This window comes from Ciona robusta, chromosome 1, assembly GCF_009617815.1.
Source record: "Ciona robusta chromosome 1, ASM961781v2".
NCBI lineage: Eukaryota > Metazoa > Chordata > Ascidiacea > Phlebobranchia > Cionidae > Ciona > Ciona robusta.
This window is the reverse complement of record NC_143235.1, coordinates 1,053,007-1,078,217: the sequence shown is the minus strand read 5'-3', so window position 1 is coordinate 1,078,217 and position 25,211 is coordinate 1,053,007. Positions and strand designations below refer to the sequence as shown.

The 25,211-nt window shown below is 36.1% G+C and overlaps 2 protein-coding genes across 3 annotated transcripts in view; one reads left to right on the top strand and one right to left on the bottom strand.

Annotated features, from left to right (window-relative positions):
- The window catches only part of LOC149741148 (SCO-spondin-like), a 47,383-nt gene that overhangs the window by 15,980 nt on the left and 6,192 nt on the right, over positions 1-25,211 (bottom strand). Inside the window, exons 12-51 of one of the 2 annotated variants that reach the window (XM_089874372.1) lie at positions 24,790-24,993; positions 24,268-24,397; positions 23,949-24,060; positions 23,418-23,551; positions 22,957-23,146; positions 22,585-22,797; positions 22,222-22,348; positions 21,391-21,604; positions 16,854-16,948; positions 16,333-16,444; positions 15,129-15,246; positions 14,642-14,827; positions 14,106-14,317; positions 13,579-13,749; positions 13,157-13,298; positions 12,622-12,824; positions 11,928-12,142; positions 11,322-11,505; positions 10,798-10,996; positions 10,313-10,414; positions 9,996-10,123; positions 9,548-9,699; positions 8,988-9,127; positions 8,665-8,738; positions 7,900-8,020; positions 7,392-7,559; positions 6,913-7,119; positions 6,456-6,667; positions 5,909-6,123; positions 5,455-5,640; positions 5,102-5,205; positions 4,693-4,808; positions 4,300-4,365; positions 3,678-3,775; positions 3,028-3,273; positions 2,316-2,515; positions 1,818-2,016; positions 1,370-1,522; positions 701-927; positions 149-378 (exon numbers count right to left, since the gene is read on the bottom strand). In XM_089874372.1, the coding sequence (XP_089730498.1) occupies positions 149-378; positions 701-927; positions 1,370-1,522; positions 1,818-2,016; positions 2,316-2,515; positions 3,028-3,273; positions 3,678-3,775; positions 4,300-4,365; positions 4,693-4,808; positions 5,102-5,205; positions 5,455-5,640; positions 5,909-6,123; positions 6,456-6,667; positions 6,913-7,119; positions 7,392-7,559; positions 7,900-8,020; positions 8,665-8,738; positions 8,988-9,127; positions 9,548-9,699; positions 9,996-10,123; positions 10,313-10,414; positions 10,798-10,996; positions 11,322-11,505; positions 11,928-12,142; positions 12,622-12,824; positions 13,157-13,298; positions 13,579-13,749; positions 14,106-14,317; positions 14,642-14,827; positions 15,129-15,246; positions 16,333-16,444; positions 16,854-16,948; positions 21,391-21,604; positions 22,222-22,348; positions 22,585-22,797; positions 22,957-23,146; positions 23,418-23,551; positions 23,949-24,060; positions 24,268-24,397; positions 24,790-24,993 (6,505 nt within the window). The remainder of the gene's footprint in view (positions 1-148; positions 379-700; positions 928-1,369; positions 1,523-1,817; positions 2,017-2,315; positions 2,516-3,027; positions 3,274-3,677; positions 3,776-4,299; positions 4,366-4,692; positions 4,809-5,101; positions 5,206-5,454; positions 5,641-5,908; positions 6,124-6,455; positions 6,668-6,912; positions 7,120-7,391; positions 7,560-7,899; positions 8,021-8,664; positions 8,739-8,987; positions 9,128-9,547; positions 9,700-9,995; positions 10,124-10,312; positions 10,415-10,797; positions 10,997-11,321; positions 11,506-11,927; positions 12,143-12,621; positions 12,825-13,156; positions 13,299-13,578; positions 13,750-14,105; positions 14,318-14,641; positions 14,828-15,128; positions 15,247-16,332; positions 16,445-16,853; positions 16,949-21,390; positions 21,605-22,221; positions 22,349-22,584; positions 22,798-22,956; positions 23,147-23,417; positions 23,552-23,948; positions 24,061-24,267; positions 24,398-24,789; positions 24,994-25,211) is intronic. The other variant, XM_089874380.1, reaches the window with a different exon arrangement.
- Positions 19,042-21,385, top strand: LOC149741149 (uncharacterized). Its single transcript, XM_089874687.1, has 2 exons — positions 19,042-19,202; positions 20,447-21,385. The coding sequence occupies exons 1-2, from the start codon at positions 19,079-19,081 to the stop codon at positions 20,845-20,847; spliced, it is 525 nt and encodes a 174-aa protein (XP_089730813.1). The 5' UTR covers positions 19,042-19,078; the 3' UTR covers positions 20,848-21,385.

Below are 25,211 nucleotides of genomic sequence, written 5' to 3'. Positions count from 1 at the left end.
TGATAAACAGAAATACATGCACATAAGGAGCAGTGAAAAATATAAATAAATGTAAGTTATTTGTTCTCAATTTACAACACAACTGTCAAACTTCTGGCCTTTCCCTCCATGGAAAGATAAAGCAAGTTAAGAAATAAAAAACAATTACCTCTAGATAATATCCATCTTCGCAGTAACAGCCCCATACACAATCTCCAACACAAGCAGAATCTTTCACCAACGCATTATCACACGTTCTTGGGCAGTTGCTGCATCTATATGTTGTATTGCTGGGGCAAGATGATGCCATACATTCAATGATATCGTTAGATGACCGACACACCCTGTCTTGATGGCGGATCCCGAAACAAAAGCTTGAAGCAACAGCAGCACCATCAACTGTAAATATTGTAAGATTTGTTATAAAAAACTGATACATATTATAGGCCCTGACATACACTAAACCAGTCTAGTTTGTAGATCAAACTTTTTGCTTACCACCCCTTTTAATCTACTAAGTTTCCACGGCCCTTCATAATTAATGTTATAAAATATGCGGTACTGTTGCCTACATCCCTGGTCCTAAACGAGGACTTCGCCCACATAAAATAATATATGTAGTACTTTGTGCCAAATGGCCTTACTCTAGGTGAGCCCTGAAGGTCATTATGTTACCCCTAACCGTTTGAAAGGCCCTGACATAGACAACACATAAACATACCAGTGCAGTTTCTCGACCTCCTCTGCTTTCCAGGTTCACACTTAGCTTCACAAGTTGACCATTGACCCCATGACCCCCAAACTGGGAGACACGATGTATACGTCACCCCCCATGAACATGGTTTTACTTCATGGTGATCACCAGCACAATGTGAAGCATTCGTACCATATGCAGGTGGATTGCTTGGTGATCGGTAACGATGGCTACGACCAGACACCCCACAGGTTCTAGAAAAAAGTTGAAGTTTATATTAAACATAACATAATTATGTTCTGGAAAAAGATTGTGAGGACCATCTTATTTTTAAAAAGAAGACAAGAGAATTAACAACTTACCACATTTGTTTTAAATATATTTTTAATTCTATTAGAAAGTGGCGCAACTAGGAACATATACTGGCTAATAATGAAATGTCCAAATATGCAACACAGTCGCGTTTGTGTAAAAAGTCACTATACATGGCCATAAATAAACAATAGTGATGATAAAAAAATAACCCATGCTATACCTATGAGTTTTCCTGCTATGCAAGGACAAAATAACACACCCACAAAGTCACATACATAGTAAGCTGACACTAGGTGCATGAAACAGAACACCCATGTTATAATGACTGCTATTTCTGCTTTTGTAAAGCAAGTTACATTCATAGATGAACACCAGACTAACCTGTCACACAATGACCATGAGGACCAAGCAGACCACTCACAATCTACATTGCAATCATCACTGCATCGTGCTATACCGTTCACACAGACGCATGCACAACCATTGATACGGAAGCTTGAGTTTGGCTCATACTCTTGTGAGTTTACACTGCATCTAGAAGGGTGGAAATAGTGTCGTAACAACCAATTAGTTTTTAAAAGATCTGAACCTTAAATAGCATTGACATATTACAAAATGATTCTGTAAATAAAAGATATACATAAAGGAAAGAATAAAACTTGTTTATCACATCTGTGTTATTGATGCCCGCTACCAAGGATAAAAAAGTTTCATCACTTTTTATTCAATACCTTTTCGGGTCAGAGGTGTATGAAACAGAACACCGGTGTTATAATGACTGCTGTTGCCTCGTCATATTAATAAAGCAAGTTTTAATCATTTAGCAAACCTGCATCTGTTTTGTTCGATACATTGTTCATCCTGCAGATACCTCCCTTGTGGGCAGAAGCAACCTCCATTATTGTTACGTAACGAACATTCTGTTCGGCACCGCACATCAGAACTGAGGTCGCGGCAAGTTTGAGAACAAGCGTCGAAGTTTAAGCAGTTTGTTCCATTCAGATAAACCTTACCACCTTGGCACAAACCTGTCAAAACCGGTTTAAACTGGTAAGAAGTGAAGTTTTAATGCTAACCAATACATTATCATTAGGGCCATGGCCTGCCTCATTTTAGGACCTCACCCATGTGAAAAGAATAAAAAAATAGTGTTCAACAGGTCACGCATAACCCAAGGCTCTCTAAAGTTTTTACCCAGGCCATTTTAATCTTCTGAAACTTTCTGCGACCTTTTATGGTTAATAGTACATTTATGCAGTATCTTGGGTTTAAAGTGTGTAAAATTTTTATAGCACTTGTTCTTATAATAAAAATAAAAACTGCTCACCTGGTATACAAGGCATGGGATTACAAACTTTGGTTTCGGAACAAACACCTGGACACTCTTTACCGCCGTTTAGTGGTGAAGGAGAGTCACATGACCTTGTTCGTGCATGAACGCCACCCCCACATTTTTGTGAGCAAGCTGACCATGGTTGCCATGGTGACCATGACCCATCACGAGGGCATGACGTGATAAAACAAGGTCTGTGCGAATGAATGAATGTAACTAATTATTTTCGCTTGACAGGGCAACGATACGCGTTACGGCAAGGATGTAATGTTTCATACACCCTGGGTCTGTTTACAAATTACCATGTATGTAACTTATTTATCCTCATATGGCGGGGCATTGACAATCGGTATACACAGGTGTTCTGCTTCATTCACCTCGTGCCCGCTTACAGGTTCCCAAATATGTTACTTTGTAGGTAATAAGAACCATTGGGTTAGAGTAATTGTTGTGTCTTGCCCAAAAACACACTTATGCCCACGATGGTAGCAGCGATGAACCTTTAATCCAGAAACCACGAACTAGAGGCAGGCGTGCTAACCATTTTGACAATCTTTGTGAACAGTACCTTTGCTTAGCATACCGATAACTTTAGACAATATGTAAACCCAAACGCATACAACATAACAATTTGCTTTGCATAACGATAACTTTAGATTATATGTAAACGCAAACAAATACAACAACTTCTAATTATTCACCCAACCTGAAAGCCTGGAAGGGTCCTTGACAAATCTCACTAGCATTATTTCCTCCATCAGACAGTATAGGTGGTCTAAGCAAACCTCTATGTTGAGATTGTTGTCCTACACCGCATGTAACAGAACAAACTGACCACCCAGACCACCCCATATACATGCAAGGATCTTTGTTTATAAGATCTCTATGGCACAACTCCCAGGTTTCATCTGAACCATCCAGACAATGAACAATACCATCACATTCTTTGGAACTAAAAACAAAGAAAAAAAATAAGTATTTAGATGTAGATATATTAGCTGTGATATTTGAAAAACGGTTTTGTGGATACAGGCCTGCGCATATATAGTTGTATCACTTATTTATCCTTGTAGGTCAACTTTTTAAGTGTTTGTACCAGTTTTATTATTAAATTAAACATTATTTTTATATAAATACAAGTAATAAAAAAATACATGCTTAAAATTCCAATTTTTAGTTCAAAACAACATTTCAAATTGTTTTTAAAGTGTCTTAAATTGAATATGAATGAATGTTATTGGTTTGATCCACATGTGCCAATTAATAACAGTCATTGTAACATGGGTTTTGAAATATCAATGCATCCCCCAGTTTTAGTAATAAATTAAACACCTATTTAAAGATTTTATATTTCACCTGGATATGCATAGTTTATCACTGATGCATTGAAAGTAACCTGGTTCACACAGTGGGAAAGTTCCACTGCCATTGTCAACTGCAGTAGTTACTGATGTCTGTGATAAAGTAAAGGATTGTCAACGATAATAATTATTACTTATGAGTCATTGGACAACATTATCAGATAATTTCTCCAACCCAGTGGTCACTAATAAGTTGTCTGAATTATCAGCTCATACAATACAAAAACTGCCCCCAAAATTCCCTACACATTCACATAAGTGGTAACTCATAAGCGGGCACGAGCTGTATGAAACGATCTAAATTGTCAGCCATACAAAAGGCAATCACCGAATAAATAAACGAATGTATGTAACTTATTTATACTCTCATGATGTGGCAACTTGCTATAATTATAACAGTTATAATCTGTTAAACTCCTAATATAACCGGAGTTACACCAGGAATATTAGCTTTATAAACCTCCCTCTTAATAGTAGTGGAACTTGGTGCTTGATTTTTTAAAGATATTAGTGACCACTAGGTTGGAGCAATGAGTGTTAATCGCAAGAACATACGCCCACAATGGTAGTAGAAATAAAATAGTCATGAAGTATGTTATGTAGTTCTTATTACTAACCTCTGAGGCAGAAGTGGATTGAATGAATGTAGTTGTTTCCTCAGTAGATAAAGCTTGGGTGGTTATCTGTATATACAAACATACAATGTGTTATACCATGGCAGAGTAGTTAGCATGCCTGTCTTTAGCAATGTTTACAAGTTCGGAACTTAATGGTGCTACCATTGTGGGCGTATGTGTCCTAGGGCAAGACACTTAACGGTACCTGATTTAACCCAGTGGCCACTAATAGGTTGTTTGAATTGTCAGCCATACATTACGAAAAAATTCCCTAAAAGTTTTCTACACAGTATTATACATGGGCACGAGCTGTATGAAACAGAACACCCGTGTTATAACGACTGTCATTTCCCCACCACACTAGGATAAATAAGTTTTTTTTCATCAAATTACCGAGTTTAGTTCTTGACCAACAGTAGTGGTTGGGTGTGTGGATTGTTGCGTCACAATCTCTCTCATAAAACTTGTACTCGCTTGTGGATTTTGTGTGTATGGCGTTGTAGTGGTTTCTGAAAATAAAAATTATTTGTCAGATACTTTTCAACTTTGCATATCATGTTAATGCCCACCAATAGGCTCCAAAATGCCTAAATAATTTTTCCTTCTTATTTGTTCAACGTATTTAATAATTGACAGTAATGACTTAGTGTTTAAAGAGACAAATCAATATAACACATGTTACAACTCATTTTTTAAATAAATTTAATTATAAAATTTGGGTTTTTTACTGAGTTTTCTTGTAATTATTAAACTGAAAAACAACTTTAAAATTGGCATTGGTTTTAAAACTACATATGTCTACCTGGTAGAGAATAAGCTGTTTCACAATAACAACATTCATCATCATTGCTTGGTTGGATTAGAGTTCCATTATTTGGACATCCATTACTTGTATGCGGGCAATACCTGGGAATGAACAAGTAATAAGCATAATTTTAATAATTTGAATTTTAAAAGTCTGATTTTTAAATATAAGAAATTCAAATACATTAACAAAAAATGAAAAAAATCCAAAAAACAGCCGCCCACAAAGTTACATACGTGGTCACTCGTATGGGGCACAAGGTGTACAAAACAAAACTGTCGCTGCCTGCTATGTTACAATAAAAAAGCCTTATAGTAATTAAAAAAGTAAAACATATTCAAACATCATACTTGTGGCATTCCACTGTTGCCGATTCAGAGCAAATACAAATCCTGCACGTTGATTCTCTCCATTGTTCACCCACCCTATGTGTCACTTGACCTTCCACAGTGCGCACATTGCACGAGTTGCACGCGGTCGTCGGGCAACGTCGGGACTTTCGGTACATACCTTGGCACTTACGGTTGGAACCATATCTGAGAATTAAACTGCTTGTTATAAGTGTGACTAAAAATACTTTAGTTCTCATGAGCATAGAGTATAATCAGAATATTTTTAAAATATCTGATATTTAAAAAAAAATTGAAAATGTGTGTTAGACCAAAAAGCAGAAAAATTTAGGCAAACTTATATACATAAAGACTAATTTAAAGTGTGATACATTGATACATATTTCGAACTGCGTAAAGACATATATTTACTAACTACATCAAGAAAATTTGTGAAAATCTAAACAATTCTAACCTGCTTGGCAACAATGGTGACCTAAAGGCCCACTGGACACCATTGACACCACAAGGCCCAAAACATGGACCCCACTCTGACCATGGTGTCCAACCACATAAAATATCGGGATCACAGTTTTCATCCTCCACGCAGTTTCTCAATCTACCACCTCCAGAACATTGACAAACTTGGCACAAGTTGGGTCTTCTCACTTCTTCCCCTTTTTGAAACACCTGAAATGTTTTTAGTTTTCCTATTTTTAGAAATTTGAAAATAATTATAATTTCAGTATGTTTGGAAATGTAAATTTAATGGAAAATTGAAATTGGAAGAAACTGGATAGCTTTTAAAACATTACAACATGTGTATCTCCTTTCAAGAGGGGCATTCTGTTTCAATATTTAAAATATGGATATTCCAGAGACTTTTTAAAGTGAGTAGATTCATTATGCATTTAAAACTTAAATAAATTTCTCTCTCCCTAATTTTACAATATTTTTTATTTTAAACAAATTTCTAAACAGAAATGTTCCATTTCTAAAGATTTTTAATTAAAAAAATTTACCTTTCCATTTTCATAACATGGGCAATCTTCCAAATCCACGCATTGGCTACTTGAGGAGTTGTAAACAACTTGACCAGGCGGGCAGGCACAACCGTCGTGACAACTAGACGCAACACAAGAAGCGTCACCACCCCTCACAAGGTCACGACAGGTCAAAGGGCAAAGGTAGACTGAAGAGTTGCTATCGTTGCAGTTCCGAAAGATTTTATTTCCTAAAATCAAATTTGAATTTGAATTATTTATTTTTATTTTGTTTTATATTTAAACAATAAATATATACAAGAATTAGTAGCTACTACTTAACACAATGCCATTATACTTTACACAACATAGGACATTAGTGTACCAATGCTTAAGTAGTATGCATAACTGTGGATTTTCCTCAAGCAAAAATAACTTCTTATACTTAACTCTATTTATACTTAAACAAACAAAACATAAAAATCAAATATTTTACCTGAGCAAGTATTATTCGGGCAAAGTAATGTCGCACATGACTGGATTTCCAGTAACGGAGGAGGAAATAGGTTTCGACCACCAGAGAGCGCACTCGAGCAGTTATGACTTCCGTCTGAACACGATCGCCACCGATAACTTAACCCTCCACCACAAGTAACACTACAATCTGACCAATCAGACCACGGCGTCAGGTTATCTGTTGTATCTGCATAAAAATAAATGAATGCATGTATCTAGGAGATAAAAAAGTTATCCTATGTTAACTAACTGCTAAAAATGATTTACAATTTATGGCAGTCCATTTATAATTAAATATTTTTAGCGGCTTATCCAGTAGGCCTATAAAAAAAACAAATTTTAAACTTATGGTCTGCAATCTGGCAAAACTTTAACAAGGGATTTTTTATATCATATAAGCCGCTAAAAGATGATTTACATTATGCCTAGTAACAGAAGTAACAAAATACAAACACTTACTTTGACAAGCTTTATTAAAACAAGGTTGCGATTCAGAAGCTTGTCCTTTACATCGAGATTTAAATGGATCTTTCTCCGCTGTGATTGGCTGACCTGTTCCGTCACGCCCCAGCGCACATGAGCGGTTACGAGATTGAACTGCGGATCCGCATGACTGGTTACAAGAACCTGTAGGTAAAAAAATATTTCTTTAACAATTGGTTGGACTTGATGTGTGTCGGTTCAGTAATTCGTAGAACCTGATCATGAATTGAAAGTATGCTGTATTTCAAACACATATAAAGGTTAAGTACGAAAAACAATTTATACAATTGGTTGGATTTGATTTTTGATCTGTTCAGTATTTCGTAGGACCCCGTCCTGAGTGTATTTCTTTACACAAGAATCGTTCAACTCCATGAGCACCAGATCAGGGTTAGGTTCTCAGAATTTGTTACAGTTAACACATACCAGTACTTCTTAACAACTACTACAGTATTTATAAAACTAGAAAGACTCTTATGCATACCCCAAGTGCTCCAATCTGTCCATGTAGCACATCCTATCTCATCTGATGATGTTAGTCGTAATACAAGATTATCGAGTGTGTTGTTTCCACTGTCCAAGCATTCATCAATGTTGTTACATACCTGGTGGGATAATATTTATAAATACATTAGTTAGATTGTACTGTTAGCTACTAAATCTATATTTTCTGCCTGTTTTTATAACAATTATCATTTAGGGGGCGCGAGGCTATGGTTAATATATAATTCTGTAAATATTCTTAACGGTAGTGAGATGGGATACAATTTGCACCCTAATTCTAGATTTCATGATTGTGTTTTAAACAATTACCAAGCTGTTTTAGAGGCACGGGGCTACAGTTTTATAATTAGGGTATGGATATACTGTTAGCACCTAAACCTATATTTTCTGCTAATTTTTATAACAATTACCAATGCTTTATAACAATTATCCTTTGAGGGGCGCCGGGCTATGGTTATATAATTCTGTAAATATTTTTAACTGTTGTAATGTGGGGTGGGATGGGATACAGTTGGCACCTTAATTCTATATTTCTTGATTATGTTTTAAACAATTAACCAAACTTTTTTAGGAGCACGGGGCTACGGTTATATAATTTTGTAAATGATCTTTGTTCACTACCAAACGAGAAAAGAAATGATAAATTGATTCCCAAAAAATAAATAAAATATATCTTTTCCCCAAAAGGCTTAAGTATATTATATTGTGCAACAGTTTATATATTTTGAACTTAGATGAAACTTACCCGACCGAGTTCAATGCAACGACCATTAAGACAAGAATAGCCAGAGCATGGTAGTGGAGTCACGGGGGTGGATCCTATTTGAATTAAACCAGATGTAGAATTTAAATATAGGAAAACTAATGTTTAATCTAATTTAAAATAATCTCTTAAAAGCGATAGCTAAGATCATATTATTATAAACAAAAAAAGAAAAAGCCAAATTTAAAAGATTTTAGGACAGCAAAAAAAGTCACGAGCAAAAAGTTTGGAAAGCCCATTGTAATTATTCTACGTCAATCTAAAAGCCCAAACAAATCCAAATATCTCTGTTATACAGTACATACCTGTAGTAAAAGTTGAAGTGGGAACGGTAACATCAACAATCTTAATGCATTCAACTTCATCCTCGTTGTTAATACAGTTGGCCACTCCGTCACAAACATGCGAGCCATTAATACAAGAACCATCATGACACTGGAAACCACTGAGATATTTGGAATGGTTATTGTACTTTAATATATGACACATATATACTAGAGTTATGTACTTAAAAATATATATGACAAATATTGTGGCAAAATAGGTCAAGAGAATGTTAGGATATTGCTCCAACCCAGTAATCGCTAATGGGTTGTGAAAATGATCAAGCAAAAAATCCACACAAAGCTACATGGTAACTCATAAGTGTATACAAGTACTGTGGGGTAAAGGATACTGTTGGATCCTAAATTTCACATTTCCTGATTGTTTTTTTTAAAACAATTAACAATGTTATTTTACAGTCGCTAAGGAAGGTTTTATAATTATGTATTCTTTGTTTACTACCAAATCAGACAAGAGAAAAGAGAATGAAAACACACATCATCTTACTCCAGCATACTTTACATTATGCAGCATAACTTACTCTTTACAACTTCTAGGTATGGTAGATTCTGTGCTGTTAATGATAGAACATGAGTCAGCATTCTCATCTGATCCATCATAGCATTGTTGAATTCCATCGCATAAGAATTGAATGTGGAAACACTTAGATCCGTGGTCGCATGAAAACTGGTCCTAAGAAGTAGAAAAAGATTACTTACAAGGAAGTGACTTTTAGAATAATGAGTAAACTTTAAGCATAATTAGTGATTAGTCTTATCCAAAACCTGCGAAATATGTTTGAAACTTGAGGTAAGAAAGTCAAATATAAATTATATCTAAATTAAAACATATAATGGATAATACTCCAACCCAATAGTCACTTTGTGGTTGTAGCACCCTGGGTGTAGAGATAAAAAGGGCCAACTCTGGTCTAAATCTCACAACCAATGGTGTGCCACTTGTTTTACACATCCTGTGCCCAACAATACCTCTGAACAGCCTCTCCAACAATATTCCGTTTCATCAGATTGATCGACACAATGAACTTCTCCATCACATACGTTGCTCCATGATAAGCATTGTAGGGATGGAATCCCGCAACGAAACTCTTCACATTCTAAATAAAAAAATTGTACATTTCTAATGACATTGTATTATATTCTAATATACATTATATTCTATATAAATTTAATTCAATTCTAAATTACATTCTTCACATTCTAACTCGAGAAATTTATTCAGCGCAGAAAGGCAGGGGATCTCTATGTTTCCAAGGAAAGCTAAATATTAAATGTTCATTTACTACCTTTATTATAGCTTGCTGTAGTAACTTCCAATAAACTTGGTGTTGTAAGTTGGGGGATTGGTGTTGTGGGTAAGATGGAATCACAATCATATTCATCCTCACCTGGTGGGAAAATTAATCATTGTAGATATAGAAATCTAATTATAAAAAGTAACTTGTTTATCCGCTTTTTGAATGCATTGTTGAAAAAGAGGCTTGCAATAAAAAAATCTAAAAAAACAACCACACAGTTACATGCCTATAACTTATAAGGGAGCACAAGTTGAATGAAACCCGTGTTAAAATAAGTTATAAAAAACAATGAAGATATTTAGAGATGATTAGGTAATAGAAAGCTTAGACAGTAAAATTGCAGCGAGTATCCCTAAAAGAAAAAATTAATTAATCAATAGGGCAAATACTTGCCCATAAGACACTAAAATCTCAATTTTCAGAACAAAAAAATTAGTTAATTAAATACATAAATACATGATTATAAAACTTACCATGTGGGCAATCAGGAACTCCATTACAAAGCAAGCTTCTATCAACACAGGATCTGTCCACACATGTGAATTGTGTCGGCACACAGTAACAGTTCAATTCATCTAAACCACTCCTGCAGTCAGTTTGTCCATCACATAATGAAGTACGATTGATACAGTTTTCATCTCCACATGGAAAGTTGTTGAATATAGAACAATCCTAAAAATATAAATAAATATTGTAATTTACAAAGCTACAATAAATAATGTGGGGTGCATGCATCTGGTGGTGTCTTTATGCACACTTTTCTGTAGAAGTCTAACTTAGATCTAAAGTATCATAAATTCAATCATTCATTTCTAATAGAAGTTATTTTTTTGGTAAAATATTACCACAGATTAAACACTAAATATCATGCATTCATTCATTTATTTATAATAGAAATATCATACATATACTAATTCCATTATTTCGATAATTTAACTTAAAAGCTATTTTTCATCAAAATATCACTAATGACTCAACACTACACACAACAACGTACATGGTTGCATCTTTCTTCATCGCTAAAATCACCAAAGCCACAGTTGAAGAAGCCGTCACACATGAGTGATTCCTCTATGCATCTTCCATTAGAGCATTCAAACTGGTTACCAGTGCATAGGGTTGGGTTGGTGGGGCAAAAATGTTCATCACTAGAATCTGAACAGTCCGCCATGCCATTACACCTGTGAGTACAGAAAGTAAGGTATGAAATACATGGTAATTTAGTTTATATTTTTGTTCTGATTAAAACTTTAATGTTGTTTAATTAAATGGTTTATTACTTTATTTGGTTTCGTAACTTGCTTTATTCTCACATGCAAGTGGAAAACACAGCGATTGTAACACGAATATTCTATTTCATGCGCCTAAGCCCTGTCTGTGACTGTTTTTCTGTATGGCTGACAATTTCAACTATTAGTGACACTAGGTTAAAGCAAATACCCTTAAGAGTCTTGCCCAAGGACGTATACACCCACAATGGAAGCAGCGGCAAGCCTAGACCCTGTAAACACAAAGTAGAGACAGGCGCGCTAACCATTGAGTCATGGCGCCAAATACATGCAAGCATAATAATCTACATAGTTAACAATAATAACCACCCCACCTTAAACTTCCATGCAAGCAGTTTCCATCTCCACATATATGTCCCCCATTCTCCCAACAATCTGAAGCATTCTGGTTGCAACCGGTTTCATCTGACCCATCAATGCAATCTGCCTCATGGTCGCATCTCCACAAAGCCGGGATGCATCTCAAGTCATCTTTGCACAAGAATTCATACTCACCACAAGAGGGAAACGGGGAGTTGCAAGGAGAACCCTGGTAGGATAAAGAAAATATTTGTTAAAATAAATTTGATAAAAAAAATCGATAAAAGAGATAAAATAAACTAAAACAAATGGAGGAAAAATTGTTAGTTGGGTTTTTACAATAAATTTTAATTAACATCAGACATCAGGCTATAAGTATAGTGAACAGCTTGCTGAGGGAACAGATAAATTCATTACAAAATCAATCAAAATATATACAAAAATAGAAACACAGATGCCCAAACAAAAATATAGAATCTCTTTTGTTGGTAACAGGAAAAGTTAAAAAACAAATTTAAATGAATTGAAAATTAAGATTAAAAATTTAGTAAATAAACTAAAAAAAACGGTTAAATTTTTGTCTAAAAAACTAAAAAAAAGTTCTGAAAATTATTTTGGTATTTAAGTAAGAATTTTGTAACTGCATAACTTTGAATTTTTTTAAGTCTTAAGAATAGAAGCCTATAATCTACTATTCTACTTTATTACCTTGCAGTTCCATTCTCCATTATTACAAGTGCAGTTCTGGCAGTTGCTTGAAATGAGAGAACCAGCTTGAAATTCCCCTTCTTCGTATATACATGGACAATCTCTCTTTTCCACGCATCGCCGATCATGCATGACTTTTCCAGGAGGACAAAAACATCCTTCCACACATGGAAGGGAGGAGCAATAAGATGTAGATTCATTTCCTGGAATAAAATAAAAAGGTTGGTGTAAGATGGAACTAGTTTTTATTCCATGTTATCATTCCACTGAGTAGCGTTCATATTATAATGCATTAGAACTCTGCTGTGAATGGAGTCAAGATGAGAAATAAGTCCTTCACAGAGTCACACTGGTAATGCTGATCACATGCAGTATGCACATAAGCAGCCTTGATGTTGGGGTAATGGGCCAAATCTGGCTTAAATCCTAGATCTTTGACAAAGGGTCCAATTCATTTAGAATAGCATTGTATAATGGCCTTTGCTATAACCCTTCCAAATACACTAATACAGCCAAATATTATTGCATTATTTACCATCCATTCTGCAAGTTGCTTGACATACAGGCCCACAAGCCATATAAACTGTCCCTCCATCACATTGCATTGGACACAAGTCCTGACTTCTCCATCGAATGTGCACATTGCTTCTACTACAAGCTTGTGCGTATGCGGCAATCTGTTTTAGGCAAGTGTGAAAAGTGGAATTCAAAAAATACAAAGTATAATAGGATAAACGTTAGATTTTAATGAGTAAATTGCTAAAATTGGCACATATAATTTTTTTAAAGAGTAGAATTCTAATATATAACTGCCATTACAGCTTTTCGCAGTGCAAACACGCTTATATTGACCCTGTTAAAGCATTGGAAAATAGGTGCTAATGGTATCCATCTTAATCCACACTACTATACTTTATAACAATTGATCCAAAACCCTTAACAACCATTACCACTTACCGCAGTACAAGCACATTCACAATCTCCGCCACTATCGCAAGCACACGCATCATGAACGCACCAGTTGTAGTAAGTAGAATGCGACACAACGCCCCTACATGGTGCAAATATGGAACCACTCGCTATTATGGAACATGTATGTCTTGACCATGCTTCTCTATGGGGGTTTGCCTGTAATGTTGGGGGTACAGTATTTAGATTACATAACTTGCCCAAAAGTCACATAGGCCTTCAATAATTACTATGCTTATATGCTGGCTGCCATGCTCCTTTACATTAATCAGGTTTACGTTTAAAATCTATATCTTTCAAAGCTAACTAACACATTTACACGTGAGATATAAAACAAAGTCCTAAAGAAGGGGATTTACAATGAGGGGGATTCCCAACATTAAATGGAGGGGAGGGTAAAAGAATAGGACGAGACAAAACATGCGCCATCTTTCCGCAAGACTGTCCCACCTTACCACACTCTGTCCTATCTTTCCCCCATCATTTCTTACTTTACCCCACCCCAGCATACTTACCGCACAAGGGTTGGAAGCGATCGCATTTTGCAACGAAGTGGTTTGTAAACATAGCGGGGAAACACGCCAACTATCGGCGAACGTGGATAATAGTGTTTCTATGGATCCGAGGCGAGTTTCAAACTCATTTTCAACGTTCATATCATTATTACCGCATAAACCAGACACACGACCATTGTGACGTGGAGACAGATGAATGCTGACCCTTGTACCTGTCAATCAAAAGGTCAAACTTAGCGCAAATACAGTTCAACAATAGAAACGGATGCTCAGCTGAAGTTTAGCAATTTCCGTTCCAGAGGGTAAACGGGTAGAGTTGAATTAATTATGGCAATTAGATATTGGGTTTACTTTATTGGCCTGTATATCAGTATCATTATAACTCCACTATATAGTATCCATATAAATTAAAAGACAGCGTTGGTTATTTCATTGTACAAGTGGGTAAGGTAAAAAGTTCATAGTAAGTTTCACCATTTTTAACTCATAAGTGGCAACTAAAAATTAAAAATGAAATTACCGTAATTACCACATACCTCCGTCCCAGAACACAGATAGGCCAACATTCGGCCAGCTTAACACAATATATATGCCGGCCATTTCTACAAAGAACACGTCGTTGTCGTTGGATCCTTCACGACCAAACAAACGTGGGAACCTTCCAACTCTTGCCCCGTTGATCGTCACCGCTTTACCTCGCATTAAATGTACAGTGGTTGACGCTGTGAAAGAAAAAAAATGTTTCTCTATTTTATATATATATATTTATGTATATAGTATGGTGGGGTGAGATGGGATTCGTTTTCATTCACTTTTAATGTCCCATTTGTGAAAAAACAAAAAAATATTTAAAGAATTATATAACGGTATTCTCACGTCCAAAAAAAACGTTGTTAATTGTTTAAAACACGATCATGAAATAAGGGATTCAGGTGCTAACGGTGTCCTATCTTGCCTCATAGTACTAAAAATCCATACGATGGTTTTAGTAGGTAATTTCTTATGATGACGTAATAAACATACCGACTGTGACGTAGACAGACTTTGTACACGTGACACCACTGCTACCACAAGGAATATTTTCACCAGCGATGTTGAACAAACTGTCCTCATGTCGTGCTAGTATGTAACCGCATGCACCCTGGGTGTATGTTACATTATCAACAAAAAATACGTTTTTTTTGTTAGATTGTATAATAGAGAAATATACAATAGAGAAAAAACTCCAGTTTAAAGGGTCGGTTTAAGCCGCAACTTTAATTCAATCTAGCAATAAAAATTATACAATATAGGGAAAAAACTCCAGTTTAAAGGAACGGTTTAAGTCGCAACTTTAATTCAAAGCAGCGCTTTAAACCGTGTTATATAACGACTATCATTGCCTGGCCATTAATAAAATTACGAAACCGTATAGATATACGAGATATTATGTGCTACATTAAACACTATGCTTTAGTAGGCCATTAGTAAAATGACTAAATAGGAATATATGTTTGAAATATAGGCTAGTGTCAGGTCAAAGGTTACAAATTATATAGCCGCCAAAAATCGATATTTTCTCGTTTAACGTTTAATAAGCTGGGTATGAAATATATACGTCATAACCATATGTATCTAGCATTTAATCTGCTTAAGATCGGATAATCAGATTAGTGGAAGATTAAGAAGACTTAGGAAGGATAATCTTGTATTAATAGTTAAGTCACGGTCAAGGTCATTCGAATATTTTGACGTGGGTTCTGTTTAATGTTGACGAAAATAGGTTTACTAATCAAAACTAAAGTAATGATAATTCCCCGTAAAGAAACATTTGTGACAACTCGTAAGCTAGCATGCGCTGAGGTGTAAGAAACAGAACACACGTGTTATAATTACTATCGTTGAACCGCTAAGCGAAGATAAATGTTAAAAAGCGATAAATAGGCAAAATATATTATAGTAGGGTGGGAGAAGATGGGACACCTTTAACACATAGTTTCCAAATAGCCTGATCGTGTTTTAAAGAATTAACAACGATCTGTGGAAGTCGTGAGGATACGGTTTATAATTCATTGAATATTCTTTGTTTACCACCAAATGGAAAGAAAAACAAAAAACTAAACGAAAAGGTGTCCCATCTTCCCCCACCTTACCATACATAAACATTGAAAAAGCATGAAATATGACAAACAAGTTACGAATTGTTAGACGCATACAGCTAAGTATCAGTATATAAAGTTAAACTGACCTCAAAAGAATAATGCGCTCCATCAAACGTCATATAATGTGGGTCGCCTGTAGCAACGCAAACAGAGGAGCATTTCTCTTCAGTGCATTGCCACCGTCTGCCCGTACATGTGCTGTTCAATAAAGCTTGATGGTTAATGTATACCAAAGGGTGGGGTAAGACGGGACACCTTTAGGACATACAGTAGAGTGGGACAAGACGGGACACCTTTAGGACATAGTTTAAGAGTCGTGAGGATAATGTTTTTTGTTTACTACCACATGGGACGAGAAAATAGAATGAAAACGTGTCCAATCTTTTCCAAATCCATGTTTTTATTGATGCATTGGTAAAATAAACCATGGTTTCGTTCTCTTTTAGCGTCTCAATTAATAATAGAAATTAAAAAGCGCTGCTGTTTAAAACACAATTAGAATTTGAAATACCGTGATAGATGACACCTTTTTGAACTATAAAAACTGTTACATTTACTAAGTTTGCAGTTAATACATAAAAATGTTATATATAATATACTAACATACCATGTGTTGCAATCTCTCTGTATTGTATCATTGTGTTTATATAACTTGCCACTATGACGACATGGGCATTCCAAAGCAGAGACGCAACGGTTATCCTGTATGTACAAATATAAAGCGCATGAAATCGTCAGCAAAACGTATTTAACTTGATTCATATATTTGTTTGGTATATTAAAGTATACACACATGTGATGTAACAGTGTGTCTTGCCAATATCATGTTTAAACAGTACTTATATACACATATATATAGTAGGATGAGGGAAGATGGGACACCTTTAGCACATAATATTTAAATCTCCTGATCGTGTTTTGAACAATTAAAAACGGTCTATGGAAGTCGTGAGGATACGGTTTTAGAATTCTGTAAATATCCTTTGTTTACTACAAAATGGGACGAGAAAAGAGAATGAAAAGGTGTCCTATCTTCCCCCATCCTACTATATATATCTAATAGAATATAAGTTCTGCTAAAAAGGCAGCAAACAAAAATGCCACTTCCTCGTTTAGTGGACTGGTGATTAGTAATTAGCGAAATATGTTCGGTTCACGAATTGCTATTTTCCTGTGTGTTTATTAGCACTTGGTGTATTCTGTTATGATGTAACGAGAATTGACCAACCATAAAAGCGCAGGCCAGATTACAGTTAAGGCGTATGTGCAGTTCATATGTATTTTAAACCATTCGTTTGGTCCATAGCGAACCAAGTTGCTAGGCGCGCTGGAATACGTGGTAAATATTTGTAGGTAATTAAACGTAGGTTAGAAAGAATTTGTCTGCAAATAGTAATATATCATGTTTCGCAAGGAATAGCATGAGGAAGCTGTAGGTATGATAACTATAATCAAAGTTAAAGATGTGTAGTTATAGGGAGATAAGATGGGACACCCTTAGCACATAATTTCCAAATCTCCTGACCGTGTTTTAAACATTTAACAACGGTCTATGCGGTCGTGAGAATACGGTTTAATAAATCCTTGAATTTTCTTTGTTTACTACCAAATGGGACGGAAAAATAAAACGAAAGGGTGTCCCATCTGCCCCCATCCCACTATATAATAAGAGGTATAATAAGATTAGAACAACAATTATAACTCCTTATAAAGTTGACGTTCTTAGTTCTGTATTCGTGAAGATTTATAAGTTCCGTGTGTTTTATAAGAACCACCAATGGGAAGTAACCATGTAAAACAGATACAGCAACACATAGTTACAAGGCGAGTGACAAGTTCTCACCCATTAGTTTAAACACAAAACTTGTCAAATGACGTCAACTTTAAACTAAGTACAGAGGGCCAGTCATTCCCAGGGTCGGATGTTACGAAATACGTGACGTACAAACGTCAAGTTCAGCAAATTGTTTAATGTATGAGATATATATTTCGCCTACATCGTCAGTCTTTTATCAAATATAATAGAAGCTAGTCATTCATTCCCAAGCGACCAGTGCGGGTATATAGCAGTTTAGTGTTACGTGAATAATAACCGTAATAGTATTATTAACATTTATTATTTTGTCTCTTCGATTACGGTAGCGAAGATTAAAAAGTTTGGAATCTAAAAGACAGGATATAGCGACAAAACAACAGTTGTTAACGCTTACAGGTAAAACCATATTATGGCATAATGTTATTTGTTTCGGGAACTGTGTAATATAAGAGAAATATGGCATCGTCAGTCGCTTATTCAATCAAAGTCATTTATTCCCAAGCGTCCCGCAGTGCGGATATAGCAGTTTAGTGTTACGCGTATCATGTCGTAGTGTTATTTGTTTCGTCGTGTCTAGTTTATCGATCATTCCCCGCCCTAAGTACACCATGCTAAGATAACAACCAGAGATGCTACAGATACACACAGTTGAATGAGACGTCTAATTTATGGTACGTGACAAGTTAGCTACACTCGTTGCCGGGCTCAAAATAGCTGGACCGACGTCTCTGGTATTTAAAGTTGTGGGCAAGTATAAATGCGCCAGTGGTAGAATGAAATACCAGCAGTGTAGAAGGGTCTAAAGTCGTTTCAGCAGTATAGATAATATTTCCGTTGCACGTTTTCAGCTATATACAAGTCATTTCAGTGGTATACGCCTTTGTAAGTTGCATACGCTATTTTAAGCATTATAGCACATTTTAAGTTATAGTTCTGTAGTTTATTTTAGCAGCATACTTTTATGTTTGTTTTTGGTCATTTTGAATCGTTTTACAGGGTGTTAGTTCTAACGTAAAATGAACTTTTTTAAAAAGTCAAAATATTCCTTATCAAGCGGCAAGCCGACCAAGAAGGAAGAAAAGAAAGAACATTTTCACAAACTTAACACCGGGGCAGAGCAATCAAATGGGAATAAAAAAGGTAGGTTACAAAATTTAAACAAACAGGACATTTTTTGGTAATCAGAAACATTGCATAGCAAGTTATAGTACTGTGGGGTAAGATGGGATACCGTTAGCACCCAAATCCTTTTTACCTAAACGCGTTTTCAATCATTAACAAAGCATTTTTGGAGGGCTACGAGTATATAATTTTATAAATATTTTTCGTATACTACCAAATGGGACGATAACAGCGAATAAAAATCTTGTCCCATCCTACCCCAGCCTATCATAATCTACTTTTTATTTTTTTAACTTGTGTGGGCGTTTGAGTTTGACCTGATATTTAGGCGTGTCCTGCGAATATTGAACAAGTGGAAAGACTGAATAAACAACCAGGGCTAGACTAGACGTCCATAAGGAATACACTGTGTTCCGGTATTGGCAAACACCCCGCGGTGTCTCAAGTGCCAGTCGTACCTTTGCCCATGTTTAATGAATTGGTCACAACAGCATTAGCTAAATTTAATGGAACACAAAATCACCAACAAAGTTTCATACGTGGATACTTTAAAGCAAGTACGAGGTGTTTGGAACAGAACACCAGTGTTATAACGACTGCCATTGCTCCGCCATTCAATCCCATAGAACTTTCTAGTATTTATGAGGGTGGTTTTTGTTGAGGACCCGGGATTTAGGCCAAGTTTGGCTAATTACGCCCAAAATAGCATATATTTATAGAATACTTAAAACCTACAATGTTACATATGTGTTAAATCGTAAGCTGGCACGAGGTGTTTGAAACAGAACGCCCGTGTTATAACAACTGCCAATGCCCCACCAAGCGAGTTTAAATAAATTACATTCATTATTTCATTACGATTGACATATTTGTTGCGCACTGTTTAGACTTCGGTTTCTAACTCAAACAGTTATTAATGTTTAACAATTGCCGTAAAAGCGTCATAAAATATGCCACGTTTTGTCGCTAACCGTATGACGAAATTTTGAATAAAATCGTGTGGCGGGGCAAACACAGCTGTTATAACACAGGGTGTTCTGTTTCATACACCTCGTCTCAGCTTACGAGTTACTTTGTGGGTGATTCTTTTTTAGGATTTTTTTATGTATGGCTGATAATTTGGACAACCCATTAGTGACCACTGGGTTGGAGCAATTGCCGTTAAGTGTCTTGCCCAAGGACACATCGACGGTAGCGACAAGCCCTGAACCTATTACCTCTGGGTTATGGGCAGGCGGACTAACCACTAGTTATCATTTTAGGGAAAGCCCCGCCGAAAATCGAAAGTTGTTTCACCATAGTCAACTCGACACCATTTGTGTGGAACCTTGAACCGACTGATAGCCGGGAATTCCCAAAAGTGATACCAGCAAGCGAGCGAAAGGTAGTCCAGTTTAACGGAGGAAACACACACAGCACCGCAAAGTACAAGTTTAACGTTGAAAAAGATGGGAATATTACACCTTGTACAATATCGGTGGATGTAAAGAAAAACGAAACCAGCAAGAAGTGGTTTCTAAAAATAGACTGGGCTGATCTGGTTTCAATTGACGGGATCAGCGTTAAACCGGATGAAACCGGTTCCGAAGAAGGATTGCATTTCGAAAATGACGAAACGCGTTTGCTTGTCAGTGTAACGTACAGTCAGGATCAGGAATTTTGATTTTTATACCAACTGTTTTCACACAAACTATGTCACACAAAAAGAATGATGCTGGTCCTCAACGGCTGGGTAACGCCGTTGTATAAATACATAATTTCACTACAATTACACCATGCATGTCAACAGCGTTGACATGTATGTACACAGTAAATAAGATGCCTCTGTTTTATAGCATATTTACATTAACTGTTACACCTGGTGTAAGGTATTTAGGTAGCGCTTGTGTCTGTAATACGTTGGCCTTAACTACACTGCTATTTTTATGTATGAACTGTAGCACTGTGGGGTAAGATGGGATACCGTTAGCGCCTAATTTCCATATTTCCTACTCGTGTTTTAAACAATTAACAATACTTTTCTTAGGGGCGTGGGGATTCGGTTTTATAATTCTTTAAATATATATACTTTATTTATTACCAAATTGGGCGAGAAATAGTAATGAAAACATCTCCTATCTTACCCGACTTTGCTATATGTGTAAATAATTTGTACAATACTTCGTTTTAAAATAAATAAAAAAATCGCAATGAAAAATCAGCTCACCAGCAAAACTAGACCGTCGGGGCATTTGCATCCTTCATACGCGACTTCCTCGTCACAAAGGGCGTTGTTACGTAATGAATCAACCCGGTCAAGGTCCTCGCAACTGAGCTGACTACATGGCGTCACCTTGTGGCTGTGGATCATGTTGTTGGGGCACCGCACGGTGGCGCCACAGGACTCAGAAGAGCAATTCCATAATCCAGCCAGACAAGTGCTGGCAAACAAAAAAAATTCTCCTTAAATTTTAATCATTAAATTTAAAAATATCTTTATATAAAAAAAATTCATAATTTTTCATTTTATAAACTAAAAACTTTTCAAAATGTTATAAAAGTAAAAATGCAGGGGCTGCAATCATATCATAATGAAACTACATTTTGCTATCGACCCGGGATAAGCAGGACAGTATACAATCGTATCAAATTCAGGATAATAATTATCGATTTCGTCTCGTAGATAGAAGTCAGCTACACCACGATGAATTCAACCTATCCTGACGTCACAGAGAAGGTTAATTTCATTGTGACGTAACAGACCAAAATATGAGATCAAAACGACATAATATTGATAGGCTGGGGTAAGATGGGATATTGTTAGCACCTAAATCCCAAATTTTCGAATCGTGTTTTAACAAATAAGAACGCCTTTTTAGAGCTGCAGAGCTACGGTTATATACTTCTGTAAACATTTTTTGTTTACTACCAAATGGGACGAGAAATAAGAATAAAAACATGTCCCATATTACCCCACCCGACTATCTAACACGGGTGTTCTATTCCACATACTATATGATTTATAAGTAATTTGTGAGTTACCAACAAGGTTTCTCACCAGTGAATGCATCCAGTTTGCTTTTCGAATCCAACTTCATAAATTCTCCCGTTAATATTGCAAGGACATTCTTCTGTGGCAACGCATATGCTGTTCTCGTGTCCGGGAAAACCCCTTGTAGCGAGTCCTACATAAAACAAAAATTAAAATTAAAAAAAAAACTTGTTTAAAACAAAAGTTTTATTAAAACGATAAATTTAAAACCTTAAGCTTTCCAATTCTCACAGATTAATAAACATTAATTCTCTAAAACTAAAACAAACAACATTTACTAAAAAACGAAATTTAAATCTGTATAACTGAGAAAATATTTAATAAAACAGAATAATAACTCTAAAATTTTCACTCTTTTTCCATCGGTACCTCTCATTACTGAGCTGGTAAAACCTTCCTCAAAGTTTAGCTCTGTGGAAAAAATGCGTTTACCCTCCGCGCATTTACACCCTGGCATGCAAGCTGCTTCTGTTGTGGGGGATTTCCCGTTGTATCCAGGTAACGGTCTGCTGACGTCATCACATGACGTCATTCCGAATGGGATACATTCGTCGAAGAGTAAGTGTGGCGGACAATTGACGTCTGTAATCGAAATATAATACTGTGGGGTAAGATGGGATATCGTTAGCACATAACATTCCATATTTTCTAATTGTATTTTGCGCAATTCACAATGTTCTTTTGGGGTAGGTAACTTTATATCGAACTATTTCGTAAAAACATGTTCAAATTTGTACGCACCACACTCTCCACTAAGAGCTGGGTCCTCCCGCCAGGATGACGTCATCGTGACGTCACTGCTTTGGAAACAAGCGAGAGCATACGCGGATAGTGATCGACACGCTGTAGCAGGGGTGGGTTCGGGAGAAGAACAAACATCGTGGAAGCAAATTTGTTGGAAAGACGAAGCGTCGATCACTTGGCTACAATTCTAAAAGGTTTGATTAATATTTCGATTTGCGTAGTACTATGGGGTTTAGACGGGTGCTATACAAGCACAAAAAAACTATTTTTCCTGATCGTGTTTAAACAATTATCAACAGTATATATGGGAGTGGTGAGGATACGGTTTTATATTTCTTTGAATTTCATTTTTTACTAACAAATAGGCCGAAAAAATAGAATAAAAAGATGTCCCGTCTTTCCCCATCCACCATATATATTATATCCTATATACTTAGTAGGAAATCGTAAAAATATACCTGAAAACTTTCGCTGTTGAAAACTGAGCATAATCTATTCGCATATTCCTTCCTTTGAGCATGAGTTTCGCAAGGATTCATCGAAAATGACGTCGAGTTCGCATTGTCTTGATTGTAACATGCTTTACCATTGTCTGTGTATAAGATGTGTTAATACAGTCTATGGCATATACAAAGCTTTAATGAATGGGCACGTATTTTAAACGAAAACTTACCAGAAATAGTTAGTTTTTTTGGGGGTTAGATTAATATTCAAAATATTTAAGTAAAATAAAGTAATTTTAAATTATTCCTTCGGTTACAATAGCGAAGATCATATTAGTTAAAATAACGACATATTCATTGCAACCGTAGTCTAATATGTAAGATAAAGTAAAAGAAAAACACTACGTAATGACACACCATTCAATCACTTGCGTGCCCAACAAAACTGGTGTTTTACTATTATTAAAGCTACATGATAACCTGAAACCTTGCAACATGAAAAAAGTACCACAACGACACACACGTGCTCAAAAACTCATATTTTACCGTCTGTGCGAAAACCGGATACGAATAAATCCGACACCGACTCTGTGTCGCCGTCTCGTGTTAGAAAATCATCTCCATTGTTCCAGTTATAAGTCCCACAAAGACCGAACACCTTTCAAAATACATCATTTGTTAATAATTTTACAGCAACAAGTTATAAAACATTTCATTTGTGTATAATTTATAAACCAGTTTTTTGTAACTATATTTTTCTTTTAGCCTGACGCATTTTTTAATTGTTCAAAACACTAGCAGGAAATTTGGGACTTAGGTGCGGTATCCCACCCTACCCAGTATTTTACAATGACCAGAAATGTACCTTGTTAGCGAACACAGGCTCCATTGTGACGTCAAGCAAATCTAAACTTGGTATCCAGACCAAAGCTATTCCAAAACTTCGAAGAATAATTGAATGTGTCGTCGCGTGGCGGACCGAAAACAACTTATTTCTGGAAATGCAATAATTTGATAATAAGCAAAATTACATTGGTACAACATTCTCAATCAACATAAGCGCAAAAATGCCAACACAAAAATAGTTGTATATTCTATTTTATTTTATGTGGGTGGGGTCCTTGTCAGGGACCTTGGATTTAAGCCAGAGTTGGTCAATCACCCCAACATTGTATATGTACATTCTATTCTATATGGGTGGGGTCCTACAGTGGGACACTATGGGACCCAGGGTTCAGGCAAGAAAAGGCCCACTTTCCCAAAACCGGGGATGCTACCACATGAACCTCTTGAGATGTTTAAGCCTGTCGCTTTCCCGAAGGTATGGTGACATGGGATTTAACAGTCTCACAAAAACGAAATTTGAACTTTAACCCTTAAAACTGACCTGTATGGCAATTTCACTTGACTACCGTTCACTGTAACCAACATATTGTTACGTATTATAACTTGATCTGCACCAAGTGTCACACGGACCGAGTAAATACCACGGGAAGGTTGAATATCAGCTTCGATTCGAACAATACTTGATGATGAATGAATGGGTTCCACCAAGATATGCTTCGAACATGTGCTTTCTGGTAGTATATATCTGCGCAACATAACGTGATGTGATAATTCTTTTCGATTGCAAAGATCATGTTATTTAAAGAACGAAGGGAAGGAAATCAACAGCAAAACAACATCAGTCGTTAAAACACGCTGTGGATAAAAAGTGTGGGAAAGTGTCAGCTAAATAACAGGACTGTAGCTGAACCCAACATATAGTACGGTGGGGGAAGATGGGGCATCTTAAGCACATAATATCCA

Coding starts and splice junctions, on each gene's coding strand:
- LOC149741149 (XM_089874687.1), top strand. CDS start 19,079: ATGAACTTTTTTAAAAAGTCAAAATATTCCTTATCAAGCGGCAAGCCG. Junction 19,203..20,446: donor ATCAAATGGGAATAAAAAAG/GTAGGTTACAAA, acceptor TTATCATTTTAG/GGAAAGCCCCGCCGAAAATC.